At 47.5% G+C, this 13,983-nt stretch overlaps 1 protein-coding gene across 7 annotated transcripts in view; it reads right to left on the bottom strand.

Moving 5' to 3' along the window:
- The window catches only part of LOC118076190 (SMAD family member 4), a 31,724-nt gene that overhangs the window by 12,340 nt on the left and 5,401 nt on the right, over nt 1-13,983 (bottom strand). For 5 of the 7 annotated variants that reach the window (XM_088659865.1, XM_060269650.2, XM_088659866.1 and 2 more), the window contains one exon: nt 5,206-5,457. In XM_088659865.1, the coding sequence (XP_088515991.1) occupies nt 5,206-5,457 (252 nt within the window). Of the gene's footprint in view, nt 1-5,205; nt 5,458-10,599; nt 10,801-13,983 lie in introns of those variants that run through there. The other 2 variants (XM_035098808.3, XM_035098807.3) reach the window with 2 other exon arrangements.

Raw genomic sequence — 13,983 nt, 5'->3', positions numbered from 1 at the left:
TTGTGGGGAGCGGGGTGTACGTGGAGGGGAGAAAGGTGGCAGAGGACACCGTTAGCGCAGGAGTGGAGACGGCGAGGGCAGATGCAAACCCTCCAAGTGTCCCTATTTTTCAGGGACCGTCCGGGATTTACACAAGCCGTCCCGGCTCCTGATTTGATCCCCACACATCCCACTTTCCCCTATTTTCATCAGAGAAATGTTGGAGGATATGGAGTTATGCGACCCCCGAGCTAAGAAGATAAGTAACTATGCAACCTTTAGAAGGCATCTGAAGGCAGCCCTATATAGGGAAGTTTGGTGTGTTGTTGCTTTTTAATGTTTGGCGTTTATATATGTTTTTATATATGTTGGAAGCTTCCCAGAGTGGCTGGGGCAACCCAGTCTGATGTGTGGGGTATAAATAACATCATTATTACTATCATGGAATAGGACATCCCTGTTTTCATTGGAGAAATGTTGGAGGGTATGTTAAGAGGAGGCCAGCTGGAGCAGATTTAAAGGACACGGGGGCCTCTGCTGCACGTCAGGGGGTTATTTACGTATTTATTATTACATTTATATTCCACTGAAGAGCTCAACACGACCCAAGCGCTTTCCCCGCTCTACATTTTATTCTCACAGGAACCCTGAGAGGTAGGTTCAGGCTGACAGACAGTGACTGGCCCCAATTTGCCCAGCAGGTTTCATGACTGAGAGGGGACTTGAACCCAGGTCTCACCTAGGCCCTAGACCTGACATTGCTCTCAACTCACGTGCAGCACAGATATGGACATGGGACATCACAGAGAAGAGTCAGGGAATCTTTTTCAGACCGAGGGCTGTGTTCCCACCTGCCGAGGGCCACCTTGCAGTGGTGGGCGGGGCCAAAGGTCCAAAGTGGGCGGGGCAACAGAGGTCCATGAATGTAGATGTTGCCTTTGTAGAGTAGGCTGGCTTCAACACACTCACATATCATGCAGCCAGGCAAGGAAAGAGGCATGATTCGGGGTCAAGGAGCCGCTCCAGCTAGGGTGGAGTTGCCTGGATCTTGGCACACTCCTTTGCTGACCTCCCCGCCGAAAGGCCCACAGGACTCATAATAATACCCCGCCCGTCTGGCTGGGTTTTCCCAGCCACTCTGGGCGGCTCCCAACAGAACACTAAAAACAGAAGAAAACATCAAACATTAAACAGGGCTGCCTTTAGGTATTTTCTAAAAGTCAGGTAGATGTGTATTTCCTTGACATCTGTTGGGAGGGCGTTCCACATGGCGGGCGCCACCACCGAGAAGGCCCTCTGCCTGGTTCCCTGTAACCTCACTTCTTGCAGCGAGGGAACCGCCAGAAGGCCCTCGGCGCTGGACCTCAGTGTCAGGCTGAACGATGGGGTTGGAGACGCTCCCTCAGGTATACTGGGCCGAGGCCGTTTAGGGCTTTAAAGGTCAGCACCAACACATTGCATTGTGCTCGGAAACGTACTGCTCATGCAGCAAAGGGAGAGAAGGAATCAACCCCCATTTCCCTCCAGCTCAATGCAAGAAAACACACACACAAAAACAGGCATAGTTTTATCTCCACCCTCTGCAAGAACCTTCCTTTCTTTCCTTGGGGGGGGGGGGGGAGAGTGCATGTGTGTGTTGTGGACAGGGCCCTCGCACTCATTTTTCCCCATACGGTTTCTGGCTGACGCTGAATTCAGACATAACAACAGCCCCCCCCCCTTTCCCCACGGCTTCAAGAACCAGACAGTGACTCATCCTCTGGGCAGACAGGGAGGGAGGGGGCACAGCGTGGCTAGCAGAGAAAAGAAAGAGAGAGATTTGTTTGATTTGGGGTGAGGGTTAAAAGGGAAGGGGTCGGTGGCCTTGGCATAGTGACCCCCCCAAAAAAAACCGACACCTCAAGAGTCCTCTTTATCTGGTGATGTGTTTGGGGGGGGGGGTTCCAAAAAAGGGACACACAAACACACAAACACGCTGCTTCCATCCAAGCCAGCAAGTAATCCCTCCAAAATTTCAAGGCCTTTGAGAAGGATTTGCTTTTCGCCCTTTGGGTGGGCTCTGATTTAAGGAGACAAAAAACGGACGCAGCTGTCGCCTTTCCTTGTCCTGCCTCCCAATATATAATGATTATTCTTAATTTAATTCATTAACAGTAACCCTTTCACCCTAAGGTCCCAGGCTGGGTTATATTAGATAATAATAATAAAAAAACTTACAACGGCAAAGAAAAACACCGAATAGCCTATAAAAACAACAAAATCCAGACATATATTTAGATTTGCAATGGTTCTGTGTTAGAAATCTTCACTGCTATTTTATAAAGAGAGATGACTCTTTCCTTCTCATGGGATGTGCGCGCGCACGAATATAATTGGTTTAATACTTCAAACTGCCTCGAAGCCTTTTTGGGGTCTTTGCCAATCAATACTCCACCCCAATCATGGTCATTATTATTTCGTCCGATTTCAAGAGGCAAAATCCCAAGGCAAAGAAATAGGTCAAGAGGGGATTCAACAATCCCCGAGAGATATGTGGGCAGGGGCTCCTGGACTTAAATCTCCTTCCTTATTTGTAGAGCAAAGAACGAATTGACTCGCTTAACGAATTAAATTTGTCTTGCGACACACCACTGTATACCGTATTTATAGTGTGTGTGTGTGTGTGTGTGTGTGTGTGTGTGTGTGTGTGTAACATGACACAATAGGTAGTCTTAATGTATTTCATTATTAAACCAACTGAATACGCAAACAGATGGATGTGCTTTCATTGACAACGCAAAAGGAAATTGTTAATGCTTTAAGATGTTTTGTTCTTGAATGGACCACCCTGATTAGTTGGGGTATGCCTCTATGAAAGAGCCTGTGGCCCTCTAGTGACGTTGCTGGACTACTGGTACCAACTCCAACCAGCCCCTGACCATCGGCCATGCTGGCTGTGGGTGATGGGAGCTGGAGACCACAACATCTGGAAGGCTCACAGTTCCCCCATCGATGGTTTAAAATAGGTGCAAGCTTTTGGGCCACACAGGATTTTTAAAATCTCCAATAATGAAGTTGTTTAGGAAGTTCAAAGTTCCGTCTAGATTTTAGAAGCTGAAAAACTTGCTTTAGACATGCTGTTTTCCACAGCGGGTAAATAGAAAGGCTGTAGCTCTGTGGCAGAAAGCACCTGCTTGGCATGCAGAATGATGCAGGTCTCATAGACACACTTTTTGTGCTTTAGTTTAGAGGATGGATGAGGACCCTCAGACTCTGAATTCACCATCCTTCCTAGGCTCCACTGTGCCAAAATACCTAGTACCTACTAACACCTCAAATTGTTCTTCATCATTTAAATATAATTATTTCATATTCCCCACTGTTTTTATACATATTTTACATTGTTTCTAATGCCTATATTGAATATTGTACTTAATGCATCCTACTGTGTTTTCTGTCTTTTGTTTTCTTCCCTCCTTCTCAACTGGTTATTGGCCAAAATAAATTACAGTCATACCTCGGTTTAAGTACGCTTCGGTTTGAGCACTTTCAGTTTAAGTACTCCGCAGCCCTGGAAGTGTTCACTTCCGGGTTCCGCCGCGTGCGCATGCGCAGAAGCAATCTGCACGCTTCGCGCATGCGCAGAACCACTCTATCGTCGCTTCGCACACGATCGCTGCTCGGATTAAGTACTTTTCGGGGTGCGAATGGCGCCCTGGAACCAATTAAGTACTTAACCCGAGGTACCACTGTAAATGTTAGTTTTTTTCATCTACTGTCTTATTTATTTTACAGTACAGTACATTGATTATTGCCTTCATTTTATGGATCAATGGTCTCATTAGACAGTAAAATTGTTGTTAACTTGCTGTTTTAGGGGGTGTTTTTCATCGTCTGGAACGGATTAATCCACTTTCCATTACTTTCAATGGGTAAGTTCGCTTCAGCTTAAGTACGCTTCAGTTTAAGTACAGACTTCCGGAACCAATTAAGTACTTAACCTGAGGTACCACTGTAATGCAACCATTCAAATCACCATTACCTCACTTTAAACAGTCATGGCTTTCCGCCGATTAATTCTGGGAGCTGTAGCATGTTAAGGGTGCTGAGAGTGGTTAGGAGAACCCCTGTTCCCCTCACAGAGCTACAATTCCCAGAGCGTCCTGTGAAGAGGGGCTAAATCACTCTGGAAACTGTAGCTCTGTGGGGAGAATAAGCAAGGCCTCCTTGCAACTCTCAGCAACCTTAAAAAACTACAGCTCCCAGCATTCTTTGGGGAGGCTAGAAATTAGTTGAATACAAGCGCATGGTGCCTCTGGGAACCGTAGTTTGTTAAGGGTGCTGGGAGTTGTCAGGAGACCCTTGCTCCCCTCAGAAAACCACAGTTCCCAGAGTTCCCTGGGAAGAGGAAACCGACTCTGGGAGTTGTAGCCTTTTGAGTGGACTTGACAACAACTCCCAGCAACCTTAACAAACGACAGTTCCCAGAATCCTTTGAGGCGGGGAGCCAAGAAGGTACCAAGCCAAGTGGTACCAAGAAGACAAAAACATCAAGAAATAATGGGGAAAATTTATAACTTATTTAGGAGACTGCTGTAAGCAGATGAAAACATTAGCAGGGTTTTAATCGCACTTGCAATGTAACAAATAAGGTGGATAATATGGATAGATATAAAACATAAAGGTAAAGGGACCCCCGACCGTTAGGTCCAGTCGTGGACGACTCTGGGGTTGCGGTGCTTATTTTGCCTTATTGGCCGAGGGAGTGGGCGCACAGCTTCCGGGTGACTAAGCTGCTTCTGGTGAACCAGAGCAGCACATGGAAACGGTGTTTACCTCTCCCCCCCCCCCCCCGGAGCGGTACCTATTTATCTACTTGCACTTTGACGTGCCTTCGAACTGCTAGGTTGGCAGGAGCTGGGACCGAGCAACGGGAGCTCACCCCGTCGCGGGGATTCGAACCGCTGATCTTCTGATCGGCAAGCGCTAGGACCCCCTGACAGGATGGGGGGAAGTCACGAGATTCAGAGAAATCTGAAAATGTGGCTGTGTGTTTGGTATTGTTATAAATCCAGTTTTAAAAAATAAATAAAGTGGTATCATAGGGCTTTAAATGTGTCGTGTGAATGGGGCCTCAGTAGGGAGACGGTAATGGCTCTAGCTGAGGTGGGGGGGGGGCAGTGGTGCCGTTGTTGTTCCTATATGCCAGCTGTGCCACTCCCGAAAACCCCAACCCCACAGGTTTACCTGCAGGCGGCCATCGAGGGTGCGCTGGATCGTGACGCACTTGCTGGGATGTGTGCCGTTGCTGGTGATGGCCGTGATGAGGGAATCTAGCTCGTCCTTCTTCTCCTTCAGCTTCTTGACCAGGCTCTCGATGGCCCGCTTGGCGAACGACTCGTTCTCCCCGCCCTGCCGGTGGCACATCAGGCTGTGCACAATGCTCAGGCACGCATCACTGCTGCTGGGCTGGTTCAGGGACATGGCGGGAGTGTTTCTCTGGATAGGGGTGGGGAGAAGCCAAGCAGACAGCCATCAGCCTCCCCCACATCAAAATTTAAAAATTTAAAAAAATGGAGATACATAATTTGTCAGGTTGCCCAAGGAAGAAATTGATCGTTCAATGCAGTACCACCTTGGGAACTCACTGCCTCTTGATATCAGGCAAGTCCCTTCCCTTCTTTTCCGCATCGGCTAAAAAGGTTTTTGTTTAGAGAAGCCTGCCCGGGTATTCAGAACACTGGTGTGTGTTTTAATCTGTTTTTAATTTAATTCTTCGAATTGCTTTATTCATTTTATTTCAAAGCAGTTCTGCCGGGGTGGGGTGGGGGGCGGGGAGATAAAGCAACAAAATCATCAATAGGAAAAATTGACAATAGCTTAAGACTTTTGAAAAGTTAAAATGACAATAGACCCCCCCCCCAAAAAAAACATGATAATTTTATTAGAATCATAGAATTGGAAGGGACCTTGAGGGTGTAGCTGTCCCTTATGGGGATCGAACCTGCAACCTTGGCATTATCAGTACCAGGCTCTACCCAACTGAGTGACCTTGGATTTCTTTCATCTTTTTTTTTTTTTACAGACTTCTGAGATTTTCTTTCTTTTTTTACAATTGAGCAGTATCTAAATTTCACAAAATAAAATAAATAAACAAACCAACAATGGCTTGTCCGAATCTGTCAAGGGACGGGGCGGGAAACTTTATTCAAGGGCTGCTCAATTCTCCGGGCAGTGTTTCAAAAGGCTGGCAGCCTCCAGACTCAAAACACCATGTTGTGTTTTATTAGATTATAAACCTGAGGACAGAGATTGGGTTTCTTTTCTGTTTTTTATTGATCTTGTAAGATGCTCCGGGAACCTTTTCTTTGGCTGACAAAACCCCATTTTAGTAAATAAACTTACAAAATTCTTTTAGTAAACAAACTTACAATTCTGAGCTCAATACCAAACTCTTCGTCACAAAGACTGATACACACACAGCACAGGTTTTAGGGGAAATGTGCTCCTGCAAGATGTAGGGACAGCAAATTCACAGAGGATAAAGCTAGCAATGGCTATACTGTACTCTAAATACACTGTCGGAGGCAGTATGCTGGGAATCACATGCGGGGAGCACACTGTTGAGCTTAGGCCTTGCTTGTGGGCTTCCGATTAAGATTTATGGCTGGCCCATGTGAGAAGAGATGGCCCTTGGGCCTGACCCAGCAGCTCTCGTGTTGTTATATTATCGCTCTCCACTACCCACTGAGGGCTAGAAACTTACTCGTTCCTTTTTACCGAAAGGTGGCATTCTTAGGATGCTCGTAAGATTATGCTCACATGATTACAGCGGTACCTCAGTTTCCGGACGTAATCCGTTCCAGGAGACCGTTTGCGTTCCGAAACGTTTGAAAGCTGAAAACTCAGTACGGAAGCCTCAAAATGGAAAACTCAATACGGAAGCTGCGTTTCATGTTCGACTTCCGAGGCGTGTTCGAAAACGGAAGCATTTGCTTCTGGGTTTATGGCGTTCGAAAACCGAAATGTTTGTCAAACAGAGACGTTTGAAAGCCAAGGTATTTTAGAATTATGCGTTTATTACTATGCTCTGTAAAATGGGTTCTTAATGTGGTAAAATGCCCGAGGGTCTTTTCATAGAGTCATTAAATCACAGAGTTGGAAGGGACCTTAAGGATAATTTCATGCAGCCCCTCGCAATGCAGGAATAAGCAACTGTCCCATGCGGGGATTGAACCTGCAACCTTGGAGTTATCAACACCATGCTCTAACAAACTGAGCGGTATACAAATATTCTATATACTCTATATTGGACAAACAGGCCAAACCCTACGCCAAAGGATAAATGGACATAAATCTGACATCAGGAACCAGAAGACAGAAAAACCAGTAGGAGAACACTTCAATCTCCCAGGACATTCTATACAAGATCTCAAAGTAGCTGTCTTACTACAAAAGAATTTCAGAAATAGACTGGAAAGAGAAGTTGCTGAATTACAACTTATCACCAAGCTCAAAACCATGGAGGGACCTGGTTTGAACAGAGATATCGGATTCTTATCTCATTATACATGATAAGCGATCTTCAGCCATCTCAACCCTTGCTTTTTCATGCAAAACCATTTGCAGTCGTTTTCGGTCATCAACAGCTATCAGTCAGTCAATCACCCACTTCCACCACCCTTCTGAGTGATCCCCCCTCCCCTCCCCATCCCCACCCCTTCTCTACATAAGTGCCTGGGGACTTCTATTTCACTGTATCTGAAGAAGTGTGCATGCACACGAAAGCTCATACCGAAATAAAAACTTAGTTGGTCTTTAAGGTGCTACTGAAGGAATTTTTTTATTTTACTTCGACCCAGACCAACACGGCTACCTACCTGTAACCAGGTATACAAATTGAAATAATAATATTTGAGCTGAATACCAGATTACTCACTGCAAACACTGATGGACTCAGCATTAGGGGGGGGGAGTCTTTTTAAGCATTTTGGGGGAAGAGCATGATGGGAAATTTATGCTAATAGGTGAATGAGAGGCGGTCACTGGTTTGCTTCAGAAAGAGAGGTCTGGAGTGCAAATCAACAGCTGGGTGTGGAAGCCACCAGGGGTCGTGAATAAACTGAGCTTCCAGGTCCAGGGACAGTCTACCCCTTAAGTTCCCGTCCTTTGGGGGGGGTATAAACAGTGGGCTTCCTACAGGCATCTTGGAAACAGCCTTTGGCTAGTCCAGCAGGGCTCTCCTTACAGAAATAGCCACAGCCATTGAGAATGAAGCCTCCCTCTTCAGACGCAGTCTACCTCCGAAGGCCAGATACTAGGAATAGAGTGTAGGGGTGGACTGTTGCTTGTGGGCTTCTTGGCTTCTCCCTTTCAGAGTCAGGATGTTAGGCTGGATGGCCATTTGACCTAACAAAGATCTTCTTGGGTTCTTAAGGACTGGAGCAGAGATTTGGGTCAGGGCTGGCAATGTTCCAATTTAAATATCTTCCCCTCCCCTACTACACACACACACACACACACACACACACAAATTGGGTCCCTTCAGAGTATTACAACTCAGGAAGAGGGCGGCATGTACTACGCTTTATATAAGCATGTTTACGTTATGCAGATTTTCAACAAAAACCTCTGTTGCCTTGACCCAATTTATTATGCAAATGCTTTTACTACTTTCCAGGAATTATTCTGGAATTCACAGAGAGCAGAGATAAGGGGCCATGTGCAAGGCTCTGAAGTATCCGCCTTCTAAAGCAGGACAGGGAACTCTCCAAATATTGTTGGACTCCACCTCCCATCATGCAGTGTATCCAGCGGTCAGGGATAATGGGAGTTGTAGTCAAGCGACGTCTGGAGAGCCACCGATTCTCTTCCAAAGGACGGGCACCTCATTCGGAAACTCCCCGAGGCCAATGATCTTCTATCATTGCTTAGAACCATGAAAGCTAGTCAGTTTGGCCGGCTTAGAAAGGAAAGAAAGCCGAGGTTCTTTGGAACGTAACTGGCCGGCCTCACTGGTCAAAGATATATCTAAACCAGAAACGAACCTACATGAGACATAAGACAAAAATCTCTGGAAGGAGTGAGATGGAAAAACAGTCACCACTGAGCTGGACGGAGCAATGGTCTGAGTCAGCACAAGACAGCTTCCTACATCCACATTTAAATCAGGCCTTTATTAGAATTGTAGATTTGGGACCCCAAGGTTCCTCTAGTTCAACCCCCTACAATGCAAGAATCTCAACATAGAATAATTTGACCACGAGGACTAGAAGCTTAGCATTACATTTAAAGGAAAGGCCACGGCGTCACTGGTTGAGAATATGCTTTGCACACACAGAAGATACCCACAGTCTGTCCCCCGCTCCCATGGCATCTCCAGGTAAGGGCGGAGAGAGACCCCAGTCTGAACGGTTTGACTTGGGGTAAAGGCCACATTCGGGGAGCCGACCGTCACCCACTTAATCCTGGAATAAAACAAGAACAGACGCAGCAATAAAGGAACGCGCTTGTGCCAGGATGACGGGAGTCATGCGAGGGGAAAAGGATTCCTCTCTCTAACTTTGGAAGGAGGGACAGGGAGGCCCAGCCATCGCGGCAGAAAAACTGGAGACTGTGGGTGGGTCACATGCAAGATTCCCTGCCTTTTAATAAGTTTCAGAAGAGAAGGATATTTATTCACCAGTCTGAGCTCCCTGGGGGAAGAGAAAAGGGGAAAGGAGCAGATCAACTAGGGGTTCTGTTTTGTTTTTGTCTTCCATGTTCTGGGTGGGCAGCTTTCTTTAAAAAGATAAAATAATATTGGGGTGCAGTGTTTATCCTACGCCGAGTAGACACACATTGAAACGAGCAGATAAAAACTAGCCTGCTTTGTTTCACTGTTTCTGCTCAAGGCAGAAAGAGCATCAAACTCAACCCAGGGTTCTTTCGCTCAGAAGAGAAGTAGAGCCTAGTGGTTAGAGGTGAACAGAGGGAAGACTCGTGGTGCCGAGGAGGGGGAAAATGTGAGGGCCTGGATTCCTGGGTTCTTTCTCTCCCCGCTCCTTCTCTTTGGGATATAAATGTCCCCCAAGCAGCCCATCCAGGTACAGAGACTTAGAGGGGGGGATCCTCTTGAAAGGACTCTGGGACACAGAAACACAGGAAACTTCCTTATACCGAGTCAGACGGTTGGTCCACCTAGCTCAGTATTGTCAACACTGACCGGCAGCAGCTCTCCGGGACTTCAGGCAGGAGGGCATGTGTGTGTGTGCGTCTCTCCGTGCCCTACCCGGAGATTGTGGATCGAGCCTGGGACCGCCTGCGTGCAAAGCCACCGAGCTGCAGCCTCTCTCCTGAAACAATGCAAGCTTCTAGTCCTCATCGTTCTGAACAAAGCACAAAGCCTCTCCGGGGTTTCAGAGGCAGGGGCCTCTCCTCCCAGCCCTACCTGGAGATGCCTGGGATCTTCTGCAGGCCAAGCAGATGAGCAGCTACGGCCCCTCCCCGAGAAGTGGGGTGGGGGATAGGGAAAGAGAAGGGCAACGATCTGAAGCTTGAGGAGAGGAAACTCCGGACCCCCGTGCCCAGAAGTGGCGTCGTGGAAGGGTGGGGGGCAGCGATGGGGGAGATCCTGCCACATCAAACTGGGGGGAAACTCACCGGCTATCGGCGATCCCTCTCCGGGGTGCACGGATGCTCTCCCCGGGGCTCAGGCATGCTCCCCAGGACGTGGCAGGCGTATAAAGCCCCCCTTGAAGGCGGCGGGACGCGCGTCCGCGGCGGCTGGTTTGGAGAGGAGCGCTCTCTCGCGCGCTCTCCTTTCCAAATGGGAGCGAAAGACGGGGAAGGAGGCGGCGGCGAAGGCGCAGACTAAACACAGCCGAGCCAGACAATCGCCTGCCTGCTAGTCATGCTGTCAGCCGCAGCAGCTTCGCCTCGGGGGGAGAGAGAGGGAGGGAGAGGGAGGGAGATGGGAAAAAGCAAATAGCAAATTCTCCACCGGGGTCAGGCTGAGCGCAGCCCCTGCCGCCCTCCCGCCACGGGGAAAGGCTTCCCCATCCATCTCCCGCCTCTCTCTTCACCGAACTAGATCTTTATTGACATTTCGACCCCATCTTTCTGATCCCAGGAGATCATGCTTCCCCAGTTTGGTCATAGAATCATAGAGTTGGAAGAGACCACAAGGGCCATCCAGTCCAACCCCCTGCCAAGCAGGAAACACCATCAAAGCATTCATGACATGTGCCTGTCAAGCCTCTGCTTAAAGACCTCCAAAGAAGGAGACTCCACCACACTCCATGGTAGCAAATTCCACTGCCAAACAGCTCTTACTGTCAGGGAGTTCTTCCTAATGTTTAGGTGGAATCTTCTTTCTTGTAGTTTGAATCCATTGCTCCGTGTCCGCTTCTCTGGAGCAGCAGAAAACAACCTTTCACCCTCCTCAATATGACATCCTTTTATATATTTGAACATGGCTATCATATCACCCCTTAACCTTCTCTTCTCCAGGCTAAACATACCCAGCTCCCTAAGCCGTTCCTCATAAGGCATCATTTCCAAGCGCCTTGACCATTTTGGTTGCCCTCTTCTGGACACGTTCCAGCTTGTCAGTATCCTTCTTGAACTGTGGTGCCCAGAACTGGACACAGTACTCCAGGTGAGGTCTGACCAGAGCAGAATACAGTGGTACTATTACTTCCCTTGATCTAGATGCTGTACTCCTATTGATGCAGCCCAGAATTGCATTGGCTTTTTTAGCTGTTGCATCACACCATTGACTCATGTCAAGTTTGTGGTCTACCAAGACTCCTAGGTCCTTTTCACATGTACTGCTCTCAAGCCAGGTGTCTCCCATCCTGTATTTGTGCCTTTATTTTTTTATATTTTTTTGCCCAAGTGTAGTACTTTACCAGTACTTTACCAAGTGTAGTACTTTGCCCAAGTGTAGAACTTTACTAGGAGAAGGGGACGACAGAGGACGAGATGGTTGGACAGTGTTCTCGAAGCTACGAACATGAGTTTGACCAAACTGCGGGAGGCAGTGGAAGACAGGAGTGCCTGCCGTGCTATGGTCCATGGAGTCACGAAGAATCAGACACGACTAAACAACTAAACAACAACAACAGTACTTTACATTTCTCCTTGTTAAAATTCATCTTGTTTGCTTTGGCCCAGTTGTCTAATCTGTTAAGGTCATTTTGAAGTGTGATCCTGTCCTCTGGGGTATTAGCCACCCCTCCCTATTTGGTGTCTTCTGCAAACTTGATCAGGATCCCTCAAGCCCATCATCCAAGTCATTGATAAAGATGTTGAATAAGACTGGGCCCAAGACAGAACCCTGTGGCACCCCACTGGGAGGTAGGCTGGGTGGAGAGGATGCGGGTGGCTGAGTGGGGAATCAAACCCTGTACTTGTTGCCCATCTCGGTTCATTTCACTTTTGATCTGCATGCTGCCTTTCTAGATTGGTGCGCGCCAGGCGGGTTTGCAAAGCCGAAGAAACAACAAAATAGGCGGCAGAGGTCACACGCGCGCCTGATAACGATCTGATCCAACATGAAAGTGCCATAATAAATACATAACTTTGGAACAAACAGCTTATATCCAAGAAAGCGATGTTCAGCAATCCATCGGAATATACCTAATAGTACTGTAAACAGCAAAATTAAAAATCAGAAAATGATAACTAAGCAAATCCACTCTTAACAATTGCAATAATTACTAAACTATAATCAATAAAAATAACAGCAATGCATAAAATACAAGGACATATAAAACCATGTAAAAGGATCAATATTGAGAAACAAGGACACACAACTTTTTTCTTTTTTTTAAAAAAAAATATCCCTGAATTCCCAGGCACTGTAAGCTGCTACACCGCACTGGAACCTGGAACCCAGAACTGAGGGGTGGGCTGGGGGCTAATGGGAAGTATGCAGGGCAACAGATGCAAATTTCACCTTTGTATGGCAGGTATGTTTCTATACCTGCACCTACCTCTCTATCCTCTGTCCAGGGAAGCGAGGGGCATGTGCAGAGTTCGAGGACACATTCCAGTCAGCCTCCTCCAAAAAACCTAGCATGAAGCAGGGCCAGTGAAGGCATGGGAAATGCCCCCAGGGCCAGAGAAAGAGGTCCGGAGGGCCACAATCAATGCCCAGGCTGAGGCTCCCCATCCGTGCTTTATTCACCAAATCCTGCTTCCTTTCCCAATCTGGGCAGCCATAGGCTAGGATCACCCCTTTTTCTCTCTTCCAGAACTTAACAACAGTAACTGAGCAACTTCTATTCCTCGCTCTCCCCTGGTTATTACCTCTCTCCTGAGACTTATAAAAGATCAGTGCAGTCTCTCTTTCCTCCCACCAATTCACAGGCCTTGGCTCCCCACATGGTCGTATCTCAGGTCGGGGTGTGTGTGTGTAGATTTGGGAACCGTATCTGTTGAGTTCCAGCCTGAGAGCAACAAAATCAGGCAGCAGGAACCTTGACTTAATAATAATAATAATAATAATAATAATAATAATAATAATAATAATAATATTTATACCCCGCCCATCTGGCTGGGTTTCCCCAGCCACTCTGGGCAGCTTCCAACCGAATATTAAAAACAATACAGCATCAAACATTAAAACAGGGCTGCCTTCAGTTGTCTTCTGAAAGTAAAATAGTTGCTTATTGCCTTGACATCTGCTGGGAGGGCGTTCCACAGGGCGGGTGCCACTACCGAGAAGGCCCTCTGCCTGGTTCCCTGTAACCTCACTTCTCGCAATGAGGGAACCGCCAGAAGGCCCTCGGTGCTGGATCTCAGTGTCTGGGCTGAATGATGGGGGTGGAGATGCTCCTTCAGGTATACAGGACTGAAGCCGTTTAAGGCTTTAAAGGTCAGTGCCAACACTTTGAATTGTGCTCAGAAACGTACTGGGAGCCAGTGTAGATCTCTCAGGACCGGTGTTATGTGGTCCTGGCGGCCACTCCCAGTCACTAGTCTAGCTGCCGCATTCTGGATTAATTGCAGTTTCTGGGTCACCTTCAAAGGTAGCCCCAC

The sequence above is a fragment of the Zootoca vivipara genome, chromosome 16 (assembly GCF_965207765.1).
Source record: "Zootoca vivipara chromosome 16, rZooViv2.hap1.1, whole genome shotgun sequence".
Taxonomy (NCBI): Eukaryota; Metazoa; Chordata; class Lepidosauria; order Squamata; family Lacertidae; genus Zootoca; species Zootoca vivipara.
The sequence above is the reverse complement of the archived record's forward strand: the minus strand, read 5'-3'. Positions and strand labels throughout refer to the sequence as shown.